The following is a 17,676-nucleotide window of genomic DNA, read 5'->3' as shown; positions in this document are numbered from 1 at the left end:
TTCTGTCTTTCACAAGTCAGGAGCTGTGATTAACTATCTTTTTGACCCAGACCTGAAGACACCTCCTGGAGGAGGGATGACTTTTTGAACATATGAAAGAGCACAGCAGGAATGCCTGAAGCTGGCATCCCATCACTGCCCACATCATGTATATAAACATATCTATGTATACTACCAACACGTACTGGACAAATAAAAATAAATAAAAAATAAAATAAAATAAAGAACGACACTTACAAGTCCATCCACAACCACACATCTCCCCCGCAGATTCAGACAGGCTAACATTTACCTTTCCCTGCTCCCACTGAGATCACTGCAGATATGGAGGGGGGAAAAAAACAAATACAAATCAGGATGACTATCGACTACCACACAAAAGCCACGGGAATTAGACCCAAAAGGAAAAAGTATCAAAATGTTAAAGTTTGCAGTGAGAAGTTGCTCGCTTGCCAGGAACGCTTGAGCTGAACCTGTCACTCTCTGCCTTCCTGCAATAAACTGCTTTCCTGTAGGTGGCCTGTCGAGGTTGTTTCTAATCACATTTGCAGAGGGTTTCCCCGCCAGCGATACGGTTTTCTCAGACCTAAAGAGCCTCTTGAATCCACCCCTCGGCGCCTTTTAGAGGTGCCACATTGCGCAAGACAGGTGAGCGCCACACTCCCTCCCTCTTCTAACCGGCGGCGCGCTCAGGTTGCAGATCTCGCGACGCCTTCTTCGCACTCTTTTTTCCCCCGCCATCTTGAAAAGATGCGCACAGAAAACTTCCGGGCCTCTGGCGCCTGGTGCGCATGCGCTTTCCGCGCGGGGTGGTCAACCGAGACAGAGGGGGGAGAAAAAAAAGGCGAACGAGAGAGGGTGGCGCAAGGCCTCGGGCAGCCTTTTTATGCCGCTGCCTCTGCAGGATGTACCGTCCAGGTTGCGGCCACCCGACCATGATTTCCTCCAGCCGGCCCAAAGAGACCAGCAGCTCAGGCTCCCGGTCTTCCCGGTCTGGGGCTTCCACCACCCCGACCACCGGGTCAAGTCGAGGCCGGAGCCCGCGTCGCTCCCGTTCTCCGTCTCCACGGGGCCGCCGCCACCACCGCTCGTCGTCTGGCGGTCGTCCTTCGCGTCGCTCGCCCTTCCCCAGTCGCAGCAGCAGGGTACGCCTCCGTTGGGGGGGGGGCGGGAGTCGGAGAAGGCCGAAGGGTCCATATTGCCCGAACAGCGGCTTCGGCCTCGGCACGCGCACCCCGCGTCCCCCCCCCCCCCCCACGGGCTCCCGGTGTTGTGTGGTAACGGTTCCTTTACCGGTTGGCTTTCAAAGCTCCTCAAGCGTTCGCCCTCAGAGAGCATCCTCGCTTCCCCTGATGTACCCAGGAAAGCTGCTTCCCTCCGGCCAAGGCTTCTCCCGGTATCCCGTGTCTGGTTTTGGGTTGAGCCACGACGACTTACAAGGTCGCCTGTCGGAAAGTTTATTTCGCCACAGCACTCCTTTCAAAAAAGCAAAAAGGGGGGGGGAGGGGGGCGCTCTATGGAAAACGCGGAAAAAAGCGCTCGCCGGTTGCCAAGTTAGGAGGAACCCCCCCCCCCCCATCGCTCCCGCTCCGTTAAACCAAAGTTGACTCTGAGGCAGGGGGGGGGAAAACATGCCTCCCTTTTATTTTTGCCGTCTCCGTTTTGCCGTTTTTGCAAAATTAAAAGGGAGGTATATTCCCACCCCCCTTTTTTAAACAAGCCGTTCTAGTTTGTGAGGATGCGTTAATGCGGATTCAGGCGATGGGTGATAACACTTGGCGATGCGAGAACCATGACTTAAGTTTTGGTATTACGAAGGCAGTTAAAAGAGCGGTTTAAACCCTCTCCCCACCTCTGCTGAGCTCTCTAAGGTTTACAAGTATTTCATGGGACAGGTGGAATTCCCAAGTAATTTCTACAATACCAATTATGATCATCTATCCCTCCCCCCTTTGGGTTACTTCTCTTATTTTGTTGGGTATTGTTACTGCTTGGCAGTTCTGAACAATAATAATAGTAGTAATAATAATAATAATAATAATAATAATAATAATAATAATAATAATAATAATAGGATTTATATGCCACCCCTCTCGGAGGGCTCCGTGCGGCTCACAACATATCAAAACAATATACAGTATACATATCTAAAAATTCAATTAATGTAGCCGAAATGTCTTTAAAAACCCTAATATTATTGAAAATCACTCATTCCCATTCTTTGTCTATAGTCTTTGTTATTTTTTTTTCTGTAAAGAAAATGACATATACAGTAGTGCAATCATAAATGTTAATTAAAAGTAGGTTTCTAGGACTAGTTTTCTAGTAATAACTTTGTGGTTTCATTATGAAAACCATTATGTGGTTTTCTGAATTGAATGCTTTCGGATCCAGCCACAGAAGAGATGTGGGATTATGTTAAATTGAGTTTTAATGCTGTTTTAATGTTATTTTTGTTGTAAGCCACCCAGAGTCCTTTGGGAGTTGGGCGGCATACAAATTAAATAAGCAAGTAAGTAAGTAAATAAATGTGATGCAATATGCAACCGAATTCAATATACCATACTTACAAGAAGTTATATTTATGTAAACATAATACTATACTGCTTTTGGCATATAATTCATTCTAATATTTAATTCAATATAAAATACTGTATGCATTAGCAAAATGCTTAATAAGGACTGCTTAAAAGTTAGATATCAGTGTTTTGTAAATCATAGTTGCAGAAAATATTAGATTTTTCTGTGGAAATTTTTTGATTCTTTTATGGAAAAGAATATATTCACAACTGTTTGCGCAGACAGCTGGGAGGATAGACATTGAAATTAGGGACAGCCATCTGTGAATATTTACTAAGAAATCACAGGTTGTGTAGTTGTGCGCCACTTATGCATTAACATATGTAGATCTTTACTGAGATTTGGGGGTCAATGTTTTGTAGGGTTTGAAATAATCATAATTCACTTTAATTTGGATGTTCTACTGAAATTGTAAATTCTTCTATGGCTTTGTTTGTTCAGACACCATAAAAGAAATTCAGACTATATTCTAAGATGATGCATTTTGTAATATAGTTTGATGTGGTGTTTAAATTAATACTGTAGTTCAGATTGTGGGGAAAAAGGAATGTCTTATCCACAAATTGCAAGGCAAATATGATTTGTTTTTAATTGCACAACCTGAAGGAAGGAAGAAGTTTGCTTGCCAGCACAAAATTTGCTGATACTGTATTCCAATTGTAAGGGGAGTGATCAGTTGAGCATATTTTGTTATGACACCTGAAGTGGATTTACTGTGTGAATACCATAAATAGACTGATATTGTATGAAAGTAGTTAGGGTTAAATTGTATAGTATTTTTACCACATTCACAAGTGTCTGATTTTCTAAGTCTTCCTCATTGAGTCCCTGCAGGAGTTTTTTTGCAAGCTTTTTAAAAAGTAGTTTGCCATTGCCTCTTTCTTAGAGCTGAAAGTACTGTAACTGACTCAAGGTCACTTAGCTGGTTTTGTGCCTACTCACAATCTCCCAATCTTTAGTGAGTTGACTTAACCAGTACATCATTCTGGCTCTCAGTTCAGTAGTATATTGATCTGACTTACCGGTACATACCTACTGTAGTAAAAGTGTTTGTTGGGATTTTACAAGAATGAACTCAGAGAATCAGAATTGATTTCAGGTAACGCAATACACTAAGTCAGTGAGGGCAAACCTATGGCACGGGTGCCACAGATGGCACACAAGCTGTTCCCCTAGCTCGGCTCCAACGTGCAGGTGTGTGCCAGCCAGGTGATTTTTTTGCTCTTACACAGGCTCTGGGAGGGCATTTTTGGCTTCCAGAGAGCCTCCGGGGTGATGGCGGAGGGAAGCCTTTGCAGTCTGGGGAAGGAAAAACACAAGCCTATTGGGTCCATCAGAAGTTGGGAAATAGGCTGTTTCCGGCCTCCATAGGACCTCCGGGAGACAATAGAAGCTGTTTTCACCCTCCCCAGGCATTGAATTATGGGTGTGGGCACTTGCACATGCACGATAGCGCATGCCCACACTCTTTCGGCACCTGAGGGAAAAAAGGTTTGTCATCCCTGCACTAAGGCATCAAATGTCATTTATAAGTCATTTACACACCACATGTGAAACTAATCATATAACTCAGCATAATACAAGAAGATAAGATGCTCACATTAGAGAAACATCTTTCAGCTGTGGTGAGGGGGGGCGTTTACCCAGGTTCGCCAGGTGCACCAGTTGCGACCCTGTTTGGACCAGGAGTCACTGCTCACAGTCACTCATGCCCTCATCACCTCGAGGCTCGACTACTGTAACGCTCTACATGGGGCTACCTTTGAAAAGTGTTCGGAAACTTCAGATTGTGCAGAATGCAGCTTTCCCAAATATGGGCTTTCCCAAATATGCCCATGTTACACCAACACTCCGCAGTCTGCATTGGTTGCCGATCAGTTTCCGGTCACAATTCAAAGTGTTGGTTATGACCTTTAAAGCCCTTCATGGCATTGGGCCAGAATATCTCTGAGACCGCCTCCTGCCGCACGAATCCCAGTGACCGATTAGGTCCCACAGAGTTGGCCTTCTCCAGGTCCCGTCAACTAAACAATGTCGGTTGGCGGGCCCCAGGGGAAGAGCCTTCTCTGTGGCGGCACGGGCTCTCTGGAACCAACTCCCCCCGGAGATTAGAACTGCCCCTACTCTTCCTGCCTTCCGTAAACTCCTCAAAACCCACCTTTGCCGTCAGGCATGGGGGAATTGAAACATCTCCCCCTGGGCATGTTTAATTTATACATGGCATGCTTGTGTGTGTGTCTGTTAGTTAGTATATGGTTTTTTTTAAAGTTTTAAATATTTTAACTGATTGGATTATTTATGATTTGTACTACTTGCTGTGAGCCGCCCCGAGTCTTCGGAGAGGGGCGGCATACAAATCCAAATCCAAATAATAATAATAATAATAATAATAATAATAATAATAATAATAATAATAATAATTTACAGTATCTTTGTATAGCCATGTTCTAGAACAAATTGAATGTTTATTTGGATTATTTATGATTGGATTATTTATGATTTGTACTACTTGCTGTGAGCCGCCCCGAGTCTTCGGAGAGGGGCGGCATACAAATCCAAATAATAATAATAATAATAATAATAATAATAATAATAATAATAATAATTTACAGTATCTGTATAGCCATGTTCTAGAACAAATTGAATGTTTAAAGGCAGGATTGAAAAATACGGTGCTTCCCAATCCAGGTCAGAAGTTTAAAATACATTCTAGCTACATGAGAAGGGGCATAAATCTATTTTCGGTAATATTAAGGAGTTTAACAGCAAGATTTGTGATCCTGATTATGATGGTACATTACACAAATGTATTGAAGTGGTGATATTTTTGCAATCATACTCAGGTTAATGATAAGCTAACATAGATTAATGAATATTTTTAATGATTTAATGAATATATGAAGCAATATGCACTTTTTTCTTGTCACAACCTTGTTAATTGTCACCTGCTTTCAACTACATCCACTGCAGCTTTTTCACTTTGAGTTTTACTATATTCTTCTGCTCAATTTACCTTTATATTTTGCTTCTATCACTAAATTACAATACTGTGGCTGTGCAACTCAACATTTCCCTTTATTTACACTCAGAGGCAATGCACATTTCTGTTTCTTAGCTGAAGAGCCATTGTTGTCTGAAGATATTTTCTATAGCCATGTGTCCAATATGACTGTGCACGGAATATTGTTACCTTCTCACCAAAGTAGTACCTATTTATCTACTCGCATTTGCATGCGCTTGAAATGTTAGGTGGGCAGGATTTGCAACAAGTAACAGAAGTTCCCCCTGTCACACAGTACTGGGGTCTGGAACCTGGCTTTACGTGCTGAATCACTGCATCCGAAGGAAGTCAATATATAAGACTAATCAAGCTTCTTTGAAAATAGTTTTAAAAATGTACATTATGCAGATATAATTACAGAAAATATCTGGGGGATTATTTCCTAAATAAACCATATGATAAACCATTATCTAATTTTCATTAATTTCAGTATGTGTTTTTCCTGTTTTTTTCTTTTAAAAATATTTTCTGAATAACTTTACAAAGGATAGTGCCCTTAAGGTGGCTTGTAATAGAAATCAATTTATGTTAATGTGTAATAGATTTTTTTAAATAAAGCTTTTGACAACTTCAAAACTTCAAAATGCTGGTCACAAAATGCCAAAAATTTTAATTTGAAGCAAGAAGAACTAAAGAATTTCCAGGCGGTCTAGGTCTAGAAAGTAGCAGCTGTAGATTATTTCTTAACTTTTGATAGGGAATTTCACATACTACCTAGCGACGTCATTTATTCTAGTGTTGGTCCAGTAAGTATAACTTTTAACAACAATAATTACAATATTTGTGGATTTATTTTCTTGTATACATGGGCAGAAATACTTTCTTCATTTTAAAGAAAATATTAAATTATTTTCTTAATTTAAAATGTAGTCAGTGTATGTATAAATCAGGACATCAAATAGGATAAATGGGATTATGCTCATACCAATTTCTATGGAATGCAGTACTCATTTGGATCACATTTCACACATCTTTCTAATTGTTCATCTTATTTACTGGAAATATTGTCTAAAGAATTAATTTCTTTGTTCTTATGATCTAATTTAGACTATATTTTTTAAAAATAAATATTTTGAGTAAAACATAATTTTAACTCCTTATAAATAGGATTCCAGTTAGCCAAAGAATAGGAGTGTTTTGTCCAATGAAGTTGGTTTTCCAAAATTTTTTGAAAAAGTATTTTCTGAAATAATCTCTGTGAATTAATCTAGTCTGCATATTTTTGGATTTATTAGGAAATGATCTACTTGAACATGTTCATTTTAATAAAGCTTTATAATGCAGTTTGTTTTTATAATTTGTGATAATACAGCACAAACATTTTATCTGGAATATTTTATCTGCGTAGAGGGGCAGCATACAAATCTAATAAATAATAATAATCATAATAATAATCATAATAATAATAAATAATTTGAGGGGAAAATGAAGCCATATGGTGTGATGTTAACTATATTGATTTTAAAAAAAAAATCTAAGCATTTAAAGACTATCATTTTGCTGTTTATCAAAATTCAGTCACATTGTCCAGTGAGATTGTGTTACTTAGTATTCTTGTGATTATTGTTTAGATCAATTTCATAAAGAGGAAAATCTAAATCAGAATTACTGGAATTTTGTTTTGCTATATTTCTCAGTTCTTTGATGCTGTCCCCATTCTTCCTAGTTTACAGTTCTCCGTACTGAAGGAGCGGGTCCAGCAGTCACATGGGTTGCTCATGTCCAATCCGGTGGAACTGAGCCTAGTATTAAAAAAGCTTGCCGGATCCGCCCCTTCCCCAGAATTCGCTCAATTCGCATATCCTGCGGTTGTATTGTGATAGCTCGTTCAACATTCTAACACCTTCCCTTCGATCCTTTTCTTCAAAAGTAGTAAGATTTGTTTTATCATTATTATTTACTTGCACCAATAGCGCCAGCCGTTTGCGGCTCGGCTTTTTTCCTTTGGAGAAGTTGCGGTTTCGTTTCCCCCCGGCGGTTTTGCCGGTTACGATTCCTGCGGCCGCTTGTGGATTCTTCTAATCCTTTGGCCTGGAGGTCCTGGTGCAAGTATTAATCTATTGAATTATTGATTATTTATTGTATACAATATATTTAAGGGCTTAAGAAATACCTCCTGCGGAGTGAGACGCCTTCTAGTCTCCTGGACTTAGTCGATCGCTTCCCCTTTAAGAAATTTACGGGGCGATTTTTTCGGCGCGAAGGCCTTCGCGCCCTTTTTAAATCTAGGCCTCTCGTGTTGGCCTCCTGCCAGCCGCGTAGGCCTCAGTCCACCGCGTGGATCCCGGAGCGGGCCTTGGGGGTCCCAGGCTAAATTCTCCACCGGCTAAGCCTCCAACCAGAGTGCCTTGGTTTACTTAATTATAAAGTTTAGGGAGGCTGGCCCCGCTGGATTTGGGGGCACGAACTCTGGGTTTGCCCAGATTGTCCTCAAGTTTCAGCAGCTTCGAGGCCTCGAAGCAGGATCCATTCCTCTTGGGAAGTCCTTGAAATTCTTCTCCTTATTATTCAGTTATTGGCTCAGCCTTGTCTTCTGTTAATTGTCAGACTATGGCTACTTTTCCCAAGAGAGGCACAACTAAAGGTCCCAGAGAGGCCAGGCCTACAGGCGATGAGATTACTAGTATCCCCCAGGCCTCTTCCTCCTCTTCTCCAGGGGCCCGCCCCTCGACCAAGGTCACCAGGGCCGAGAAGAGAAGGGACCTAGCCCTACAAAAAATCCATGACAAATCAGCAAAACGTTTGAAAGTGCAGGCCCAAGTAATCAGTAGTCAAGACCCACCAGAGGCTTCTAGTCTTCCTCCTTCTGGGGTCCCTGTGTTATCTCTGGATGAGCCAAACCTAGACAGACCCCAACCTAACCTATGGGGCATAGGTCCAGAGGAACCAGATATTATTGAAGATTCCCCCCAGCCAGGATCCTCCCAGGCCTTTAGGGATTCTTCTGCCATTTCTGCTGATATTTCCAGCTTACCTCCTGAGTTCCAGTCTATTTTTGCTGTGTTGTCCAAAGCCATTGATGCCAAACTCTCCACCATCAATGAGCTTCCCTTACCTCTTCCTCCTTCTCGCTCCTCCCGCCCCTTGGGTTCTCCCCCAGCGGTCAGAGCTCCTATGCAGGATGATTCAGATTCCTCCCAGGATGAATATGAGGATATAGAGGATGATGAGGATGCTTTTCAAGGCTTATCAGATGATGAGGAATCCCAAATAAAGGTTCCTCCTCCAATTACTATTTTTCCTTCTCAATTATTCAAATCTCTCCTCCTCAAAGCTAGAATTTCTACGGGATTAGCGGCCCAGGAGAAACAAGCCTCCACTTCCACTGATCCCCCGGAGGAGAATTTACCTTACTTCACAGAGGAACAGGAGGATAACGAGGTAATTCCTATGCCTAAGTTGTTTAAAGATGCTTTACTCAAACAGTGGGAATTTCCAGCCTCTGGCCTTAATCCCTCCACTAAGGACAGAAAGTTGTACAAACTTTCCTCTTCCTATGAAGAGCTTCTATCCTTTCCCAAACCGGATGAACCTGTCAAGATTCTTCACTCGGCAGCGGCTGTGCCAGGCGAGGCGGAGGAAGTCCTCCGCCCAGAGGACAAGCGCATTGAGCAAATGCTCAAAAGAGGATTCACCGCTGATTCCTGGGCCACTAAAAGCTCTGCAGCGGCTTCCTTTTTCTCCAGAGCCATGCTGCTGTGGCTTCGCCAACTTCAACAGCATATTCCTCCCGATGACTTGAGAGGTCAACAAGACTTCAACAAGGTCTTTGCAGCTGCCCAGTACGTGGCTGATGCCACCTTGCAATCTACTAGATTTTCTGCTAAGTCTATTGCAGCTTCTACTACGGCAAGAAGACTCCTATGGATTCGCCCTTGGCAAGCGGGAGTTCGCCAAAAGTGGCAGTTATCCTAGGGTCCCTTAAAGCGCGACCTTCTCTTCGGTGATCTTCTGGATCCACTCCTCACGGAAACCACGGACAAGAAGAAAGTTTTGGGTCCAACCACAAAAAAGGCTACCAAAACGCAGTCCTTTCGTCGCCCAGGGCGCCAGCAAGATCAAGCGGCTTCCTACCAGAGATCTCCAGGTCAGTATTCCCCCCGCTTTCGTTCCCAAGGTAGGAACTCCAGGGGTAGAGGGTTTCGCTTCCAAAGGGGAGCTTCCTCTAACAGGGCTTCAAAAAAACCTAGATGGTAATCTTACCTCTATTCCCATAGGGGGTCGCCTAGCTCATTTCGCCTCTAATTGGCGTCTCACCTCCAAGGACCCTTGGGTCATTGACACTGTTCAAACAGGCCTTCTTTTAGAATTTATTTCTCCTCCCCCTAAACGTTTTATTTCCTGCCCTTCTCCCAGGTCATCCTCAGATTGTAACCGTATGGAGGAGGCCATTTCTCATCTATTGTCCATCAGAGCCATTCAACCGGTCCCTTCCGGTCAGAAGGGCCTAGGTTTTTACTCCATCCTATTTATGGTTCCAAAGTCCTCCGGAGGTTGGAGAGCTATTTTGGATTTAAAGAAACTAAATCTATTCATCAAATATAGGAAGTTTAAGATGCACTCCTTGTCTTCTATTTTGGCCGCCATTCACTCGGGAGATTTCATGGTCTCCTTAGACCTCACTGAGGCCTACCTTCACATTCCTATAGCCAAATGCCACAGAAAATTTTTACGTTTTTCCTTTCAAGGCAGGCATTTCCAGTATAGGGCGATGCCATTTGGCCTTTCCTCGGCCCCTCGGGTCTTTACAAAGCTCTTGGGGTCCCTGGCGGCCTATATCCGGGCGTTTCCCATCCACATTTTATGTTATCTTGATGATATTTTGATTCATGGGAACTCCCTAGAGAAAGTGAAAACAGACCTTTCTGTCACCATGTCAGTCCTTCAGGACCATGGATTTTCCATCAACTTTGATAAAAGCCACCTCCAACCTTCCACATCCATTTCTCACCTGGGATCCATTATTGATTCAGAATCCTCCCAGGTTTTTCTCTCTCCCGAGAGAAAACTCAGTATAGTGGAGTTAATTTCTAACATTTTATCTAATTCTTCAGTTTCCATAGTCACTCTATCTTCCCTTTTGGGGAAGATGGTGTCATGCATAGGCATCATTCCCTGGGCTCGCCTTCATGCTAGGGAACTCCAGTGGCTCCTGTTACCTTTTCAGAGATCAGGGCACAGCAACTCAAATCGACGCATTGTCATCCCACTGAGTGTTCGCAGATCCTTCAAGTGGTGGAAGTCTCCGGCCATGGACAGGGGATCCCCGTTCAGGTGCCCGGATCAATTTGTCATCACCACAGATGCCAGTCTATCGGGATGGGGCGCCCACGCCCTGGGGATGATAGCCCAGGGCACGTGGTCCCCGGAGGAAGCTTCCAGGCCAATCAATTGGCTAGAGTTAAGAGCCGTTTCCCTGGCTCTGAAGCATTTCTCTCCTCGCATTCCCAACCGGCACGTTCTCATTCTCACCGACAACATTGCCACGAAAAGCCATATTTGCAGACAGGGGGGCACGAGATCCAAGGCTCTCATGAGGGAGGCCCTCAAGTTGGGCCTTTGGGCGGAAAAACATCTCCAGTCGCTCCTAGCCGATCACATCTCGGGGAGTCTCAACGTCCAGGCGGATTGGCTATCCCGGGCAACGATAGACCCAGGAGAGTGGAACCTCCATCAAGACCTGTTCCATCAAATCACCCTCAGATTCGGCCTACCAATCCTGGATCTCTTCGCGACCAATGCGAACGCCCAACTCCCTCGCTTCTATTCCAGATTTCCATCCCCGGGAGCGGAAGCAATCAATGCCCTCCGGAGTCCATGGCCTCCAGGCCTACTCTACGCATTTCCTCCAATTCCAATCCTCCCGGACGTGATTCACAAGGTCCTCACCGAGAGGGCCCAAGTAATCCTAATCGCCCCTCACTGGCCCCGCCGGCCCTGGTTCGCGGATCTCCAACAGCTGTCCGTCCAGGACCCTTGGCGACTCCCCGTTTCGGGGGATATGCTGCGGCAGGGGGCCTCTTTCCATCCAGACCCGGAGTGGTTCCACCTCACCGCCTGGCTGTTATCAGGAGAGATTTAGAACTGCGTGGTCATGACCCCGATTCAGTGGAGGTCATTTTAAAGGCCAGAAGGGGTTCGACCAATCGAATCTACGACCACACGTGGTCCAAGTTTCACCAGTGGTGTCTACAGGAAGGTCTCTCCCCTCTGTGCATCCCCATACACAGAATAATTTCCTTCCTTATGCAAGGCTTCCATAAAGGACTTTCCACCAGCACCCTCCGGCGTCATCTGGCAGCCATTTCATCTGTCCTAGGGGGTCCCCGCAGACAGCCTCTCCGATCCTTCCCTGAAGTTCAGGAATTCCTCAAGGGCATAGCCAACCTCAGACCTTCCAAGGTCCACAGGTACCCTTCCTGGGATTTGCCACGGGTTCTCCATTCCCTCACGCAGGCACCATACGAACCCCTAAAATCGGCGTCCCTCAGGTACCTATCCTTTAAGGTAGCATTCCTGGTGGCTATTACCTCTGCCCGACGCATTTCGGAGCTGGCTGCCCTCTCAATCAGGCAGGACCTTTGTCAATTCCATCAGGACAAGGTAGTCTTGCGACTGGACCCCACCTTCTTACCCAAGGTCAGTTCCATGTTCCACAGATCTCAGGATATTGTCCTACCTTCCTTCTGCCTCCAACGAGACCATCCCTTGGCAATTAGATGGCACACCCTGGATCTCACCAGAGCGCTGAGAATCTATATCCAACGCACAGGACCCTTTCGGAGGTCAGAAGCACTTTTTGTAGCCTATCATCCCAGAGTCATGGGGGCCAAAGTGTCTTCAACAGTAATAGGCCGTTGGATCAGAGGGACTATATCTAAGGCCTATGAGTCGGCCTCCCTCTCAGTTCCAAGGAACATCACAGCGCATTCCACCAGGAGCGCAGCCACCTCGGCCGCTTGGGCGACTCAAGCCCCGTTGGAGGAGGTCTGCAAAGCAGCCACTTGGGCCTCGCCAAATTCCTTCATCAGGCACTACAAGATTGATTCTTACGCTTCAGCGGACGCTGCCTTCGGCAGAAGGGTACTCCAATCCGTTATCTCACACGATAGCAAGCTAATCCCACCCTAGGGACCATCTATTGGGTATGTCCCATGTGACTGCTGGACCCGCTCCTTCAGTACGGAGAATAGGCGTTGATTGCTTACCTGAACGCCTCTTCTCGTACGGTGAGCGGGTACAGCAGTCACTTCCCGCCCTTGTATGTGTCTTCTTTACCTTTCTATATCTTTCTTCCTCTAACAATGAGAGTTGAACACTACAGAGCTTCACAACTGAGCCTAGTCTATGGATTCGCGAATTCTGGGGAAGGGGCGGATCCGGCAAGCTTTTTTAATACTAGGCTCAGTTCCACCGGATTGGACATGAGCAACCCATGTGACTGCTGTACCCGCTCACCGTACGAGAAGAGGCGTTCAGGTAAGCAATCAACGCCTATTTTCTTTGCTCCTTCAATTGATTTATTGTGAATCAATATAATACACATGCATTATTATGATTAAGAAGATTTTACCTTCCCTGTTTTAAGAGAAAAAAGTTAGCACTGCTCTCCTGTATTTTCTGAAAATGAAATCATAATTTTGCTTTTATTTTTAATGATTTTGATTAGAACTGCAACCGATGAAAGTAAAAGCTTATTACTATAATAAAAGTTATATTTTTTTAAATGTAAGGATTTATACATTTGTCTACAATAAAATGAAATTGTTCTCTACATCAGTGTGAATCATAATTATTAAAATTTATATATTGAGAAATTAGTGCATAATTATTGTAGATGAAGTAATGCATTTGTTTCCCCTGTTTGAGAGAGAAGGCGAGAAAGAGAGATAAGCAAGTGCCAAGTTTGCCTAGTTCTGTATTTATAGATGGCATCTATCTATTCGAAAGTAATTAGGAAATACTGTATATGTATTTTCTGAATAAAAATTAGGCACTAAGTAATTTTTTGTTGAAAAATTTCCAACCCATATCATTGACTCTATCACACACTGGAGTTGAAATGCCATATTTGGTCACTGCTTGGGTTCTGGTTTTGTGCATTTTTTGTATGCATTTAGTACTGTATTGTTTTTAGTATGAATGGAATCTACCTAGAGAATAGGAACATAAAGCTAGAGATACAACAATGCCATTATGCAGATAGTTTCAACTTACATCAACTCATTCAGTGACTGTTGGAAAGTACAACAGCACTGAAAAAAGTGACTTATGACCACTTTTCACACTTATGACCGTTGCAGCATCCCCAAATTCTGGTTCTTGACAATCATCATTTATTTATGCTGATATATGTGTCCTGGTGTCATAAATTTACCATTTGTAACCTTAGCCAGCTTCTGACTAGCAAAGTCAATGGGGTAGACAGATGCGCTTAAGGAGTGCATAAGTCACTTAACAACTTCAGTGATTCGTTTAATAAATCTGTTTTTGAAAAGTCATAAAATGGGATAAACCTTACTTAAGGACTGCCTAACGGTAATTTTGGGTTCAATTGTGGTCATAAGTGAGGACTACCAATATGTGGTGATTAATATGTACTATTTATTTATTTATTTATTGGATTTATATGCTGCCCTTCTCCGAGGACTCCGGGCAGCTTACAACATGTAAAAAGAAAACAGTACAATATAGTAGCCTAAATCCAATTAATTTAAAACTAAATATACAGTGGTACCTCGTGATACGAACTCCTCATGATATGAACCCCTCGTGATACGAACCCGTGGTTCGGAAATTTTTGCCTCTTACGAACTTTTTTCGGCTTACAAACCCACCACAGATCGCAAAATGGCGCTCCGCTGGGCGCCGCCGCCTGGCTGTCACCTTTTAAAACATTCGGGGGGGCTTCTCGGCGTTCTCCCGAACGCCGAACCCAGAAGTTCAGGTTCGGGTCCTGGAGGCCGCCGAGAAGCGCCCGGCTGTTTCAGAAGGTTACAGCTGGGCGCCGCCGCTCAGTGTAGCGCCGTTTTTGCGATCGGCGGCGTCGTTTTCGGCTGATCTGGAGGCTGGAAAGGAGGTGGGGAATCCTAATAGGGAATTCCATGGGCGGAGCTTTGACATCAAGAAGACATCATAATGTAACTAAAATATAATTAATCACTGCCAATTGAATGAGAGTCTTGAAAACTGCCTGGAATGCCTTAATCTTTATAAATGGTTTATAGCACTTGAAGATACAGATAGTCAATAGTGCGTTCCTACTGGTACGGATAATTGCGCGTTGCTTTGTATCTCTGGCGTGCACGCATGCGTCTGATTGAGATTTTGCTTCTGCACATTGAAATCTCATACATGTGCACATCTGCTCACGAGATTTTGCTTCCTGCACATGCGCAGAAGCAAACTTTTGCTCGGATGTGCACGCACACGCCAAAGACACAAAGTTGCATGCAGTTATCCGTACCTGTAGGAACCCGCTACTGCAAGTAGTCGTCGACTTATAACAGTTGATTTAGTAACTATTGAAAGTTACAACATCACTGAAAAAAGTGAGTTATGACCCTTTTTCACACTTATGACCACTGCATCATCCCCGTGGTTACATTATCAAAATTCACACACTTGGCAACTCCAATTTTAATTTTAATTTCTCCAATTACAGAGACATTCCCCGAGTCAACGCTCACGTTCCCCGGGCCGGCGTGCCCATTCCCCAGGTCAGCACTCACGTTCTCCAGGTCGGCGTTCTAGAAGTCAACACTCTGAATCTTCAGTGGAACAGAATTTGCGGATCACTGTTGGCAATGATCGTTATGGTATTGATACACCTGAGAGAAAGAGGCTATGTGATAGACTGGGCTCACCGGTTGATAGCCTGAGTGATATGGATAGGTAGGTTTCTTTCAAGACTTGTTTCTTACAGTTATGTTTCTTCATGCTTTTCCATGCTTGATATAAAACACCACAGTCTTATAAGACGTAATGAAAAATAACATTGGCCAAGCAATATTGAGAGAGAAAGTAGTGTACTTTCTCATACTGATATTCATAATTCCAGAATGAATATTTCAAAATTCCAAAATGAATAACAGCTTATTCATATACTGTAACAAAAAGTGTTAATAATAGTGTAATGCGATATTTCAATAAACTTAAATATATTCCTCCCCGAGAAAGGGTCCATATGCCGCCTCTGTGTTGATTGACGCAGGCAGGATTCCCTTGAGTACCATCTCTTGGGGGTCAAGGGAAAGGGAGGGTTCTGCCTTCTCTTTCTGCTCAAGATTCCCATGTACAATTGGTGGGGCACTGCGTGACACAGAATGCTGGATTCGATGGGCTTTGGCCTGATTCAGCATGGCTCTTCTTATGTTCTTATATTTAAAAATAATTTAATAAAAGAATACATGTGTAGTATTATAATCAGTTGTTTGACAAAGTCCAAAAGAAAAAAACATTTTTGGTATAATATTAGTTTTTGGATTTTCATTAAAGATAGATTTATCCCTTTTCTGTATATGAATTAAATGATGAAAGCAAAGATTCTATGATATGTGGTGGGACAGGGGGAGGATGGCGCTAGAGCACTGAGCAGTGGCTGGTTCGGGCTTTGTCTACGCAGCCATGGAGCGGAATCAGCGTGGCGGGTTCTTGCCTGCAACATTGCTGGCCAGGATCAGGTCAGAGTCATTACCAGCCGAGATCAGCAGGCCAGATTCGGTGAGCTGGACACGCTGTTGCCTGGCAGGAAAAGAGGGAGAGGAGGCACTGCAAGAGAGCCCATTTCTCACATTCTTCTCCTGGGTGGCGCCAGCACGTTCAGCTCACTGAATCTGGCTTGCTGATCTTGGCCGGCGAGGGTGTTTGAGAGAGGGATGAATGAACAACTTAGCGTGTGCTGTCAGTTGGCTTCCAGCGCCAGAGATGGCAGGGAAGAGAAGCAGCCAGGTTGCTGTTGCCTTTCATTGGGGCACCTGGAGTGACACAGGGCTCCTCTTACCGTCTCTTCTCCCTACCATGCTGGGCACAGCAGGGATTCCTGCCCCTCGCTTAGCCACCTGTTCCTTTTATCAAAGGGTGTGGCAGGTGAGGATGGGTGGGATGAGGGAGAAAAGGGTATTTCCAATTCTCGGACTGACTGGCTTCTTATCGGTAGCTCTTTCTCTGCCTTTCAGCGTTGGCAATCAAAAACAAGGATTTTTCTGGGCAGAAAAGCTTGCCTCATCCACCATCCCCCAGGTGCCTTTCCTTTCTCAAAGCCTTTCTTTCCCTACTGGTATTTGATTTCCAGCTCCATTGTGTTTCTTGCTGTTTTGTGCAGGGAAACAAGTTTGTGGAACTACCGTAAAAAAAAAGTTCAATCAATTAATTCTGAACTTCCAATTTGCCCATTTGACCGTTTTTTCACGGTCTCAAGCTTCAGTGAGGACTTTGTGCATACGTGAGGATGGAGATGATTGTGCGCTTGCACATGTGTAGTGTGGGGTGTGCATGAGAGGGAGGGAAGGGGTGTGGGCATGTGCACTCATGCTAGCACACCTACACATCCACACCTTTTTGGCTTGCGAAGAAAAAAAGGTTCACCATCACTGGTTTCAGGTATCAATTTACTCAAAAGCAAAGTGGTGGAGATGCTTCATGTTTCCACCTCCAGGGTGTTCCCTACCATTCCCAGCTTATCTTTGCCTTTTCTATGGGCAGATGTGCAAATAAAGCACTGGGCGTCTGTTAAGTTCTATTTTTATTTTCCCAAAATGAAAATATTTTTAAATTTAATAAATAAATATTCATTTATTTCACTTCATTTATTTTTTATTTCATTTCATAATTTTCCAAGTACAAAGCAATAGATTGTAAATAGCATTCACTCTAATAGCATCTATGTAAGTAGTTAAAATACACTGGATATATTTTTGTATTTTGACCAATGAGCAAAATTATTTGTTGGTGGAAGTCGTTCTTCATTTTAATCAACAATATTATTAGGAAATTTCTTGTTTTTATCAAATGGATCCTTTCCTAAGAACTAATTA

At 43.7% G+C, this 17,676-nt stretch overlaps 1 protein-coding gene across 8 annotated transcripts in view; it reads left to right on the top strand.

The window, feature by feature from the left end:
- The first annotated feature begins 748 nt into the window (after nucleotides 1-748).
- The window catches only part of LOC139157417 (zinc finger protein 318-like), a 52,489-nt gene continuing 35,561 nt past the window's right edge, over nucleotides 749-17,676 (top strand). For all 8 annotated transcript variants that reach the window (XR_011557483.1, XR_011557482.1, XR_011557481.1 and 5 more), the window contains exons 1-2: nucleotides 749-1,145; nucleotides 15,306-15,535. Coding sequence is in view for 4 of the 8 variants with exons in the window: in XM_070734149.1 (XP_070590250.1) it covers nucleotides 792-1,145; nucleotides 15,306-15,535 (584 nt within the window). In the remaining 4 variants the exon portion in view is untranslated. The remainder of the gene's footprint in view (nucleotides 1,146-15,305; nucleotides 15,536-17,676) is intronic.

The sequence above is a fragment of the Erythrolamprus reginae genome, chromosome 1 (assembly GCF_031021105.1).
Source record: "Erythrolamprus reginae isolate rEryReg1 chromosome 1, rEryReg1.hap1, whole genome shotgun sequence".
Classification (NCBI taxonomy): Eukaryota; Metazoa; Chordata; class Lepidosauria; order Squamata; family Dipsadidae; genus Erythrolamprus; species Erythrolamprus reginae.
The sequence above is the reverse complement of the archived record's forward strand: the minus strand, read 5'-3'. Positions and strand labels throughout refer to the sequence as shown.